This window comes from Rhodnius prolixus, unplaced genomic scaffold (assembly GCF_049639745.1).
Source record: "Rhodnius prolixus isolate KJV_2025 unplaced genomic scaffold, Rpr scaffold_45, whole genome shotgun sequence".
Classification (NCBI taxonomy): domain Eukaryota; kingdom Metazoa; phylum Arthropoda; class Insecta; order Hemiptera; family Reduviidae; genus Rhodnius; species Rhodnius prolixus.
The window spans coordinates 22709-35237 of NW_027411610.1; the positions used below are offsets into that span (position 1 = coordinate 22709).

Sequence of the window (12529 nt, forward strand, 5' to 3'; positions counted from 1 at the left end):
CTTGCCACGCCTATCCACAAACTCACTTTATTCTTGAGTGACATCACTTTAAATTTTTTTTCCAAAATCATACATTTTCTTGCAATAAAAATGTTATTACTCAGAAAGTTTTTAGTCCGAATTCGATTCTGATGACACGGTTAGAAAGACAGTTAAATTTTCTATAAATTGAGAACCATTTCGAAGCATAAATTATTCTCCAAACCGCCTCAATTTTCTTCCGAATACTGGAAAAATAAAAGTAATCGAAATTTTTGAAGAAAAATTAAGCCCTTATGTGATCATTATCAGAACTAGGTGCTGGCACTTTTTATAAAAGTTTCCTTTTTTTATGGGCTTTCAAACGGTATATCATTTTCCAGGATTCCTTTTATCTTCGTACGAGAAATTACGTTTGTTTTGCAAGAAAACGTGTTTACGAGCACTCAACAGTGTTAGTTTATCAAGTTTATCGAGTATTTCAAGTAAAAGTAATATTTTTAGTAAAAAGAAATTAAGTGACGTCACTCATAAACAGAATATGAAGTTGGTCAATACGTCATTGAATTCCACTTTAGATGTACTACACCACAGTAGGCCTATGGACAATACTTACTGATTCACCCTGTATATATACAGTGGAGTCTCGGTTATCCGTCATGACCGGGACCGGACACGTGACGGATAGTCGAATAGACGGATAATGGATAAAAAACAGGAAAATTTCCAGATTCTTTTGTTTAACGTGTATAAAACTTTGTATTAACTGGTATACATATTTTATACGTTTATATGCTTTAGACTTAAAGGTCAGGTGTCTTTCATTATTCAATTCATTCTATTGTGTATTAAAATTAATGAATACAATGTCTGCGACATCTAATCGGTTTTGTGGGCGGTTTTGTTTGTGGTTGATGTTTTTAGTAAAAAACCCACAAACTGTCGAATGATGGACACGAGTATGTACCTAAAAGACTAAGGAAAAAATCTTAAAAGAAAATATTCACACTCTGCGTTGAACGGGGTTGTGGCCGTCACTAATCTTAAATTAGAGCCCGTTTTTTTTTTAATTTTTAAATACTGAGGACAGTGACGGTTAATTGGAATAGACGGATAAAAGGGTGACGGATAACCGAGACTCCACTGTATGTATACTGTGGTTAGGCGCCCCGGTAGCCGAGCGGTTAGAGGCGAGGCCCGCAAAGCTAAGATGTATTGTGGGTTCGATTCCTGGTCTAGGCTTTGGATTTTATTTAATGGTTAATAAAAGAAATTTACTGTAAAGTATGTTTGCTAGTCGCCTCCGTCCACGACACCTAATTGGTAGTTGGACGTGAAGCCTGCCTGTAAAAATAGGCATTACTTTACTTTTTTTTTTGTTACTTACTTAAATGCCATCTGAAACTGTGTAGCTTACAGCACCTAGATACTCTAGCGAAGTCCATGCAAAAGAAGTGGGAGCCGGGAATAAATACTTCCTTAAAGATTTAACTTCTTCTCCTACCCAGTACCTAAATATTCTGTAGAATGCTCCTCTAGGAGGGTCCTAGATAGTATGTATTCCATCTAACATCTCTTTACTATCCAGGCTCTCGAGGGATCATCATCCATGCCATGCTTCTCAATCCTTCCCATGATGATCTGAGTTTGGCTTCATAAAGAAACAAATTAGCCCCAAATTAAAAGTTGAAGAATGTTCTGTAAAGGATAACCAACTCTCTAACCTTGAATTATCGCTTCCTAGATAATAGCCGCTGTAGCTCGCTGTACAGTGATGGATTAGTGCGAGATGTAACGAGAGAACACTGTCCGGTGGCTAGCTATACAGTGAAGTGAACTGCGGATGCTTTTGTCCTCAATTATCACACAGATCGTAAAACTGATTGTATTTCATGAAATCTGTTATTCCGAGAGATTTATTTTATGATTATTATCTTTATTTGTATAGAGATACAATGTATCTGTTACAAAGGAGTTCAAGTTCAAGTTCACTTTATAAACTTTGTAAAGTGTAAGATCTTAGTTTTAAAACTTTTTTTAAATAATTAAAAATTGCGTACATATTTTTCTCTTCAAAATTATTAATTATTTTACAAAGTTCTTCTTTAGGATTATTATATTTGTGCCCAAATCTTCTAAATTAATTTCTTTTAAGCATCCAACTACCTGTAAGTACTAATTAAATTTAATGTTGCTTGGATAGAGCTTACTCGTTACAATCAGTCTCATTAAGCAGATTTTTACACATAGTTATCATTTAAGTTTTGTCAAGTGATAATTCTATTAAATTTTCTTTATCTTTTATCGATAATGATGTAGCTTTTCCTAAATTTTCTTTATAGAAAGGGTTGGAAATTCAATTATCATTTGTGATTTCGTGTTTTGGAAAATACACCATGAAAGTCAATTTTAATCCTGTTAAATGAATTGTATTTTTTCTCGGATATCTTGAGACTGACCAACATTATTAATCTACCTATTAACAACTATACTGTATAATATTATTAATTAAAAAATTAATTAAAGTAATATTTTACTTGCAAAAGCTTTCAATTCCTTAAAATTTTGGCATTACAAAAACTAGAAAGTTGGAAGAAATGCAAGCAAGAATACTGCATTAAGAATGCAGCGATGTCACACTAATGATGCTAGTTTAATTATGTCATTAAATAAGAATACAACAAAGTGGTTCATCGTGTTGTTAAATCACTTATTTTAATTAAAAGCATCTTTATACAAAGAACCAATTAAAATTTATTGCAATTTAAGGCACATCAATATCTAAGGTCATTGGCGCTATTTCAGTGCATTGCCGGCTACCATACAGCGTTCTCTCGCTCTCCATCAGCGGATAGAGCCTCTTAGGAAGATAAAAAAATCGAAGAACAGCGAACTAGATCAACTGAGCTAACCTGTTTCCTAATCCATAGTTATTAAAGACGTCAGAGTGTCATAGTCTTTGGGAATTATTTACAGGGAAGATGGTATCTTCAAAGTTGCACGGAGTTTTTCACGTTGGTCAAGCAGGATAACGTGTGACAGAATTTTCCTGCTACTTAAAACAATGGAAATATTAATCCATTTAAGTATTTATTTGCGACACCCAGTTAGACATATAAGGTACTTAACACTGCATTGCCAATCCGAAGTCAATTTGACTCGAAAAAAAAATAGGAATGGTCTCTGTTTCCCCACATCTCATAGCTATCCCGAAATGCTCTTAGATATGCTATCCCCACTCTCTCACCATTTGATAGTCACGAGCTGAAGACCGTGGAATTCTTAGTTTCTTTTTTGCAGATTAGTTTACTTGAATCATAAGAGTCATTTTGACTCCAGACTGGCATTACTCGTAAATATATCGGAGTCATTTCGACTCCTGATTGGTAATATAAGTAGATTTTCTGTTATTAACTTGACTCCAGATTATTGTCTAAATGCTTATTCGATAAATTTACATAATTTTCATAGAAAGTATCAAGGCACCAAAAAAAAAGCCTCTTTCTAGAATTGATTTTCTGTCCGAATTGCAGCAAAAACTTGCAGCGAATTGGGTAATTAACGATCCATGTCAACAGCGGCACAGTAATTGAAAAAAATGAAAAAGTCCCTGATCAGAAGGCAGTCCAGTCAGGGTTCTAGAAAATACTGAAATTACTGCGATCCTAAGTTGAAGTTAATTCCTTCTGCGTGAAATGTTTTAAAGCCGATTTGTGGACAAAATTTGTTTTTTCGTTCTTAATTCCTATTCTTTCTCATCCTTTAATGCAAATTTTATTATTAAAATTGAAATCAATATAAAAAAAAGATGAAAATAAATTTAGGATGGAAGATTTGCGAGGAATCGGTCAAATAAAAAACCAACTCGTCTTTTTGCCAACGTTTCGACAAATATATTGTCCTCTTCAGGGCCTGGATATTACAAATACAAAACAATTTACAGAGTCAGTAACATAGAAAAAACAGTAAAAATCAGTAATACAAAAATAAACAGTAAAATACAATTAATTCTTTATAATTATTGAAACTTACGTGGCTATGCGGGTTGGTTGAGTTACAGAAAACTAAGAGCCAGAACTGGAGAAGTCCTGTTTTTTCTTTCTTACTGACTCTGCAAATTGTTTTGTATTTGTAATATCCAGGCCCTGAAGAGGACAATATATTTATCGAAACGTTGGTAAAGAGACGAGTTGTTTTATTTGACCGATTCCTCGCAAATCTTCCATCCTAAGTTTAACAATTTACGGTCACGAAACATATATATTCATATAAAAATAAATTATGGAGTTAATATGACTTCACATTGGAAATAACTGACTAAGTTCGAGCATTGGCAATGCAGTGTTAAGTACGAATTATAATTATCGCAGTAACAGAAAATGTATAATTCAGGCCAGACTTTTGTTTTTTTTTGTTTATAAGCTCAATAAATCTAGTGTAAATAAGTTTATTTCATTATGATTATTTTTCATGAAGGCTAAATGTATTATGTGTAACGGAACAATCAAGGAACAAAGGTATTTGAAGAAAAAAAAAAAGTAAGAAAGAGTACGTACTGAATGGGCGCAAGTGAAGGGCAATGTGGGCTAGGATTGCTGGCAATCAAATGGCCAGGAGCTCAGAGATCTGTAGCCCGTGGTGGGAGTAACAGAGCTCTTGGCTGGCCAAGTCAACTCGCACAAATTACTTCTTCCAAACAGTTTTGTGCTGGCACTCGTGATGTTTGTTAGTGGTACGAGTGTTAAATGCGCAAATGGTGACTTAAGTTAATTGTTTTTTTTTTTTTTCTATATGTGCAGCCGCGTATTATTATTAGAACTGCAAAAAACAATAATTTATACAAGAATATGCAATTATTTCAGGTAAAGTTTTACTTTATTATTTACTCGGGCGCCCGGCTTTCTGTATTGGCTTCTTAATTTTGTTTTGAAATATGTGCAAAAAAAAAAGAATTCTCTGGAATATGAACTGTTAACTAAATATTTAGTGCCTTCATAATCAATTGTTTTTTAAATCTTAAGCCGGATGTTATTATTTTCGTGCCTTAAATTAAGCAACTTTCTAGCAAATATCTTTTAGTAACTTCAAATTAGGAAGAAGTCTTCAACACCCTACTTCTTGCAATTCATGGGCGCCTTTAAAATTACCCTGTTCCCAGAGAGGACATATTTTTATCATTAATTACAACCAATCTCTGGAGATATGGCATGTCAGATAACTTAGGACCAAAATTAGCCATAAGCAAGCCCCGTCTTAATGATAGCAGGAAACTGAATAGCAGAGAACTGAACCTATACCTTGTACCTGACCTTGGCCAGCAAAAATTGCTCTTGATTTTTAAACTTTGGCGCTACTAAACGGCACAGGAAAAACTGGCTGTTCCATCGGGAGGGCTACCCACTATCTCCTAATCCTGAACGAATAGCATGTGATTGTACGAACCTCGCCTTCTTCTGATATGCTGTTTGGTCACGAAGACCATTATTCTCTAGTGCCATTATAGCAGCACTTGGAATCTTCGTGGAGCACTACCTTGGGGTTTTGAGGACATCTTATCTTATAACTAGTTTTATCTCTGCTTCTAAATTAGTAGCGTTGATGCCAACGGGGGTTGGACACCCATTTAAGAAATCCTCGTAGTGTATTTCCGTTCAAAAAGGTTTTACTCACCCATCTGCGAGGGTCGTTTGAAAAGTCCGTGCAAAAATAAAAGATACTTAATTTTTTGGGGTAAACCTTTTTTATTTTTCAACATAGTCTCCTTTTAGGCTTATACGCTTCGTCCAACGCTGCTCTAGTTTGTTGATCCCTTCCGAATAATAGGATTTGTCCAAGTCAGAAAAATAGCCATTCGTTTCTGCAATCACCTCCTCGTTTGAATAAAATCTTTTTCCCGCCAGCCATTTCTTCATATTGGGGAACAAATAGTAGTTCGAGGGAGCCAAGTCTGGAGAATAGGGTGGGTGTGAAACGAGTTGGAACCCTATTTCCATTAATTTTGCGACCACAACTGCTGAGGTGTGAGCTGGTGCGTTGTCGTGATGGAAAAGGACTTTTTTGTGGGCCAATCGTGGGCGTTTTTCTTGCAGCTCGGTTTTCAAATGGTTCAATAACGATGAATAATATGCACCTGTAATAGTTTTACCCTTTTCCAGATAGCCGATGAGGATTATTCCTTGCGAATCCCAAAAGACAGTCGCCATAATCTTTCCGGCCGAAGGAACGGTCTTCGCCTTTTTTGGCGCAGATTCCCCCTTGGTAACCCATTGTTTAGATTGTTCTTTGGTCTCAGGAGTGTAGTGATGTATCCATGTTTCATCCACAGTGACGAAACGACGCTTAAAGTCCTGCGGATTCTTCTGGAACAGCTGCAAACCGTCCTTGCAACACTTCACACGATTTTGTTTTTGGTCAAGCGTGAGCAATCGCGGCACCCATCTTGCGGATAGCTTTGTCATGTCCAAATGTTGATGCAAAATATTATGTACCCGTTCATTCGAGATGCCCACAGCACTAGCAATCTCACGCACCTTCACTCTTCTGTCATCCATCACCATATCATGGATTTTATCAATTTTACTGTTCTAATCGAAGGTGCAGAGTCACCATAATGTTTATCAAGCTTCTCTTTAGTCTCCTGAGGCGTTTTGCCTTTCATAAAGTATTGTTTAATGAACACACGAAATTCTTTTTCGTCCATTTTTTGAAAATCACTCGACTTCCTCGATTCAAACGAATGCCAAACACAAAGAAATAGACCTATCTGGCTGAAACTTGGTGTGTGTTTTTCCAAGAGATGCTACTAACTAAACATAACCTCGATACGTGCCAGTGGTGCTATCTCTCTGACTTTGCACGGACTTTTCAAACGACCCTCGTATGTATATAATTGCTCCAAACAAAGACAGTTCTTCTTTGAACTATCTAACCCGGTTTGTTGCCAAAGAAGAAAAGAAGTTTCAAGGGAGAAAAGACAGTGTCATACTGGTAAGGCTCCTGATGACTCAAGATAGGATTTACGCTTGAGTTCTTTTACGGTCCTAGAGACGAACACGATTTGTTGACATCTCTATTCCTTAATGTGTGAATTGTAACCTGCTAATTCTCTTCTACACAATTAAAGAACATGCTGCCTCCTAGCCACTATCTGTCTACACTTTCATTGTTACTATGGTCGTTGATTTGGGATATTGAAGACATTACACTATAATCAAGCCTAATGTTGAAGTAAAAGTGGCTCCCCCAGTTCTCGCCAGAAATCCTCTAAAAATGATTTAGCCCAGTGAAAAGTTACCAACAAAAGTGTTAGGCTTTTTATATGATTAAATAGTATCAAGTTCAAATGAACACTGCGGCAACTAAACTGAATACTCCTCTTCAGGAAATACACTATCACACGACTGAAATGGCAATTATTTTTTCATCCATTGTTTCATTTAGTTTCTTTATTTTATTTATTATTTATAGTATTACTTTTTTTATTATTTAAGGCGCATCAATTTCTGAGTTTATTAGCGCCCGGAGCTTTTTTCAGTGCATTGCCGGTCTCCGGACAGTGTTCTCTTGTTACAGACAACACTGTTCATTACCGGACAGTGAGCTGTAAGAAGCTCCTAGGAAGAGGAAATCTAAGGGTTAGCAGCTGGATTCGAACCCGGGACCTCCGTGTGGGATTCTAATATGCTAACCGCATAGCTAATTCGCCCCTATGTAGTTTTATTGTTGTTTATAGTTTTTATTTATTATTAATTTTATTTAGTTTCTTAATTTCGTGTTTTATAGTTATAGTTTATAGTGTTTTTAATTATGAGGTATAGGGTTTTATAGTGTTTATATGTTTGTAGTGTTTTCAGAAAGATTTGCATGAAAAGAGCGATAAAGTAACACTTGTGAATTGGATAATTTTGACCAAAATATTGTTAGGTTCAACGCCCCTCCTTACAAAAAATAAAAAACATCTATTAGTAAAGAAAATACAAAATACATCAGTAAAGTCGCCCATTTGATCAATCTATATTCTTCAAGTATGCAATATATTTAATACTCAATAAGAGCATACCAGGGGATAGAGTCGTACATTGTAACAAACAAGATATATTAGAGGAATGCCTCACAACACTGCTTCTTCTCAGTTGGCAAAATGCGGTTGATATTGTTTAATGGGTATACTGTTCAGGAAGTTCATAGAAAATTTTGTAAACAAACAAAATTAAACAATTAGGTAAAGTGTATTTTCCAGACACCATATTCTGCCTGGATGCAGCTATAGGCAGGGCCGGATTTTCCTATAGGCTAACTAGCCTAGGGTCTCAAGATCAAGAGGAGCCTACAGTCAAATTGTTTTTTTTAGGCATTGGCCTTCGCCATACAGCCAGCATCGCCTAGGTGCTTATCACTAGAATATCACTCACTCTCCATTCTTACTTATAAATACATTCGCTTCACCCATTCATCCCTCTACTATATACAACTATTAACATAAACTACAGCTAATGGATGGATCAGTACTCTATATTCCTGCTATCCTTATAGCTTAACCGAAAATTAAAATCACGTAATCCTTCTCTAATCATTTCTTCCATTCATTCTATTCGGCTATAACTTTTAAATACACATTCAAATTGTTAGCAAAATTAAAATTACACTATTCTAAAAAACATAACATATTATGTTATATTAACTTTTAACATATTGATATACATCTCACAGTAGTGATGTACATATTATATTATCTCTCATGTAATTTACAAACTTAAAAAAGGGAGGCGAAAGGGCCTCATAAGTGGGAATAGCCTAGGGTCACTTTTCATCTAAATCCGGCCCTGGCTATAGGAAATATGATTATGCATTTTTTGTTGACTATTTTTTCAGTTTTGTAAGTAAAACTGTTCACAGTCTTCAGAGACATAAAAGGGCCAACAGCGATACTATTATTTGAATAATTAAGTAAGAATAAGATTATATGGAACACCTGGACTAGAATGTAAAAGTAATATTGAATCACTTAGTTCAATTACAAAAAAGGTTACTCTTTAAGAACGTTTAATACTTGCCGAGTACTTCTTACATATTGATTTAACGGTCAGTTGTACTCGTTATATAAAGGTACAGTGAAAAGCTTAATGGCTTCGTTATTTAGTTCAAATAATATTCAAATTAGTTGCCATTTAAAGAAATATTACCTCATTCTATTTCCTGGCCGACTTATTTTCCCTTTCTTATCGCGCGCTGACCGATTAGCGACCGTTGCCCACCATAATTAACGGACTCGTGCATCACTAAATAATTTTCTCTATCCTATCTAGTAAAAGGAAATATTGTTAATATTATTAATAACACTGTTGTCTGGTCAACTTTTTGCTGTACCTAAAGTACAGTTTCAGTTCTTTCGAAATTTGATAGTTAATATAACAAATACATAATTACAATAAATACTACACGTTTTGGAAAAGATCAATCTGTTAGAAATATAAAAATACTAGTTAAAACTAAAAGAATGCTGAATGAATACTGACGCTGAGATCCTAGGTTCGAATCCAGCTGCATGCCCTTAAATTTTCTCTACCTAAAATCCTCTTTTATAGCTTACTGTTCGTATAAACAATTCAGCAGAAATCTGTCCGTGCACTGAAAACAAAGGCTTCGATTGCCAGTAACTACAGTTGAATTATTTTAGATCAGACTTTCTGAAAAAACCACACACGCTATGTTTATTTCTGTAAAAATTCAAAACCATATGCTTTTGTTTCTGAATCCAAACACGAGGTGTGGCTTTTAAATAACGAGACTATTGCTATAAAACATTTTATTTTAAATTTATACATATCTGGTTATTATCACCTTCAATATACACCCCTCCTCTATCGTTACAACGCTCCATGCGAATTTACCATTGTTCGAAACAGTGCTGGAAGTCTTTTTCTGTCAGCTCCTGCATGACGCGTACCGCTTTTTCTTTCACAGCTTCAACGGATTGAAATCGTGTTCCTTTTAATGCAGATTTGACTTTGGGGGAACAGATAAAAGTCACATGGGGGGGCCAGGTCAGGCGAATAAGGCGGATGGCCTAAAACTGGGATGTTGTACTTGGCTAGAAACGTTTTGACAGACAATGTAGTGTGAGCTGGCGCGTTGTCTTGATGGGAGAACCCATGATTTGTTCTTCCACAAATCGGGTCGTTTTTTTCCTTACTCTTTCACGGAGTTAAGCAAGCACCTCACGGTAGTAATGTTGATTAATTAGAATCGATATTTTCATCCGTTTTGGACGTGGAAGGGCGACCTGGGCGGTCATCATCTCCTACGTCTTCTCGGCCATCTTGGAAACGCTTGAACCACTCAAAAAACTTGCGCACGTGATAAACATTCATCGCCATAAACTTCTTTTAATAAAAGATAAGTTTCAATTTCAATGTGAAATTTCACGACAATTCGTTGCTCTACTACATGTTTACGGCAAAACAAAACTAACACCTCTTACACAAACGACGGTTCCGGGGCAGACAGATTTCTCTACAAACACGTGAGACGCTGCACTCGAAAGAGAAGGCTTTACGCTGCACAGCTGTCGGTCTTTAGGATTTGGCGCATGCATAGTTCTTCTGTAGTAGCATCAGTCTCGTTATTTAATAGCCACACCTCGTATCTATTTACAGACCCCGAGCAATAAATATTTTTCAACATCCTTCGACCTCCAAAAGCACAGTAATCTAGAATCTTACTATTCTGTATGCTAAAATATGGCTGCAACAGTGTTAACAAATTTGATCAAAGTTTTACATGAAGCAAAGCTTATTAAGGAAGCTGTGGCATTTGGTCTATGTCTGTTTTTATTGATCTTTTAATTAATTGAATAGATATACGATAATAATGGCGAACCGAATTAACAATTAAATAGAATGTTATTTAAAGTTCCTCAAAGACTCGGCGTATGAAAAGTACTTGATGTTTACTTTAAGCACATGATAAATGTATCTTAACAAAACAATTATGGAAGAAGAAATAACATTTTAGGAGACTAATCGATCTTAAATGGCTTAAAGCTAGACATTGCAAGACTTAGAATAATCACCGGTTTCGGATGTATTCTTGATTTCCTGTTTAGGTTGTTTAATTGACTTTCAGTGTTGTTCCTGTCGTTAATTTTTACTTTCATTTCGGTTTTAAGAGATTTACTTTGTCTAAAAGCAAAATTTAAAAAGGTTCTTTGAATTGAATTAACTTGACTCTAAATTTCTTCATCTTTTAGTCCAACTGAAAAAGTGAAAAACAAGTGAAACAATTGAAGTTGCACTCACTTAAAATGCATTTAACATTGGTAATGAATATGTTACAACAGTTCTCTCATTATTCTGAGAACAATTTATGAATTTACATTGCTCAGTAGTCCAGGTGTTAGTTGTAGGGCATAAATAACCAGAATATTTTCATATTTAATTAAATTATTTATTCTAAAACATTTTCGAAATATAGAGAAAAATTTGCGATATATTCTATCTTTTTGTTAAACTTCTCAAATTTTAGCCCAAACAAATATTTAAACTTTTATGTATGGTATATTTAAGCAATAGGCTTCCGGCCCTCAGCATCTTTTTTTTTTTGAGGAACCATTCAGTTCTAGTACCGACCCAAGGTATTTAAAATGATCCACCAAATGTACAGGGTGATCTATTTAAAACGCACCAATCGCTAATAACTTTTTAGGAAAGCGGAATTTCGAAAAAACCCACGAAGTAAACTATATTTTTTTTTTTTTGGTCTAGTTTTCAAATTTTCCACCCCCGATGCTGTATCTTCATTTTTGGCGGAGTTACGGCTAAAAACCCGATTGGGGTTTCATAAAGACCACTGGTTTTGACCATGATTATGAAAACTACATAAAAACATCTGTGAAAAATGATGTTAACCCTGTTTCGATATCCCTAATTGAGATATTTAAGATCAAAGTTACAATTTTATCTATTCGTGATCGGTTTTCAATATTAATTTTCCTCCACAAATACACGTTTTGCGAGGTCCTCTGACTGCGAAAAATGTTATTTGTGACGCAAAGAACAAAAATAATCCTCGCAAAACGTGTATTTGTGGAGGAAAATTAATATCGAAAATCGTTCACGAATAGATAAAATTGTAACTTTGATCTTAAATATCTCGACAAATATTAGGGATATCGAAACGGGGTTAACGTCATTTTTCACAGTTTTTTACACGGTTTTCATAATCATGGTCAAAACCAGTGGTCCTTATGAAACCCCAATCAGTTTTTTGCCCGTAACTCCGCCAAAAATGAAGATACAGCATCGGGGGAAGAAAATTTGAAAACTAGACCAAAAAAAAACATATAGCTTACTTCGTGGGTTTTTTCGAAATTCTTCTTTCCTAAAACGTTATTAGCGATTGGTGCGTTTTAAATGGACACCTTCTATATTATTCTGAATCCAGTATTATGGGCCAAAAATATTCTTAACAGCACCAAAAGAATGTTTTATGATGTCCTAGTACAGAGTATAATGCTGTACGAGGTGCGATACATGGTCAGTTGGGTCGCAAG

The 12529-nt window shown here is 35.3% G+C and overlaps 1 protein-coding gene across 1 annotated transcript in view; it reads left to right on the plus strand.

The window, feature by feature from the left end:
• Nucleotides 1-4607: 4607 nt before the first annotated feature.
• The window catches only part of LOC141455277 (uncharacterized), a 48414-nt gene continuing 40492 nt past the window's right edge, over nucleotides 4608-12529 (plus strand). The window contains exon 1 of the mRNA XM_074130193.1: nucleotides 4608-4841. Within this exon, the coding sequence (XP_073986294.1) occupies nucleotides 4827-4841 (15 nt within the window). The 5' untranslated portion in view covers nucleotides 4608-4826. The remainder of the gene's footprint in view (nucleotides 4842-12529) is intronic.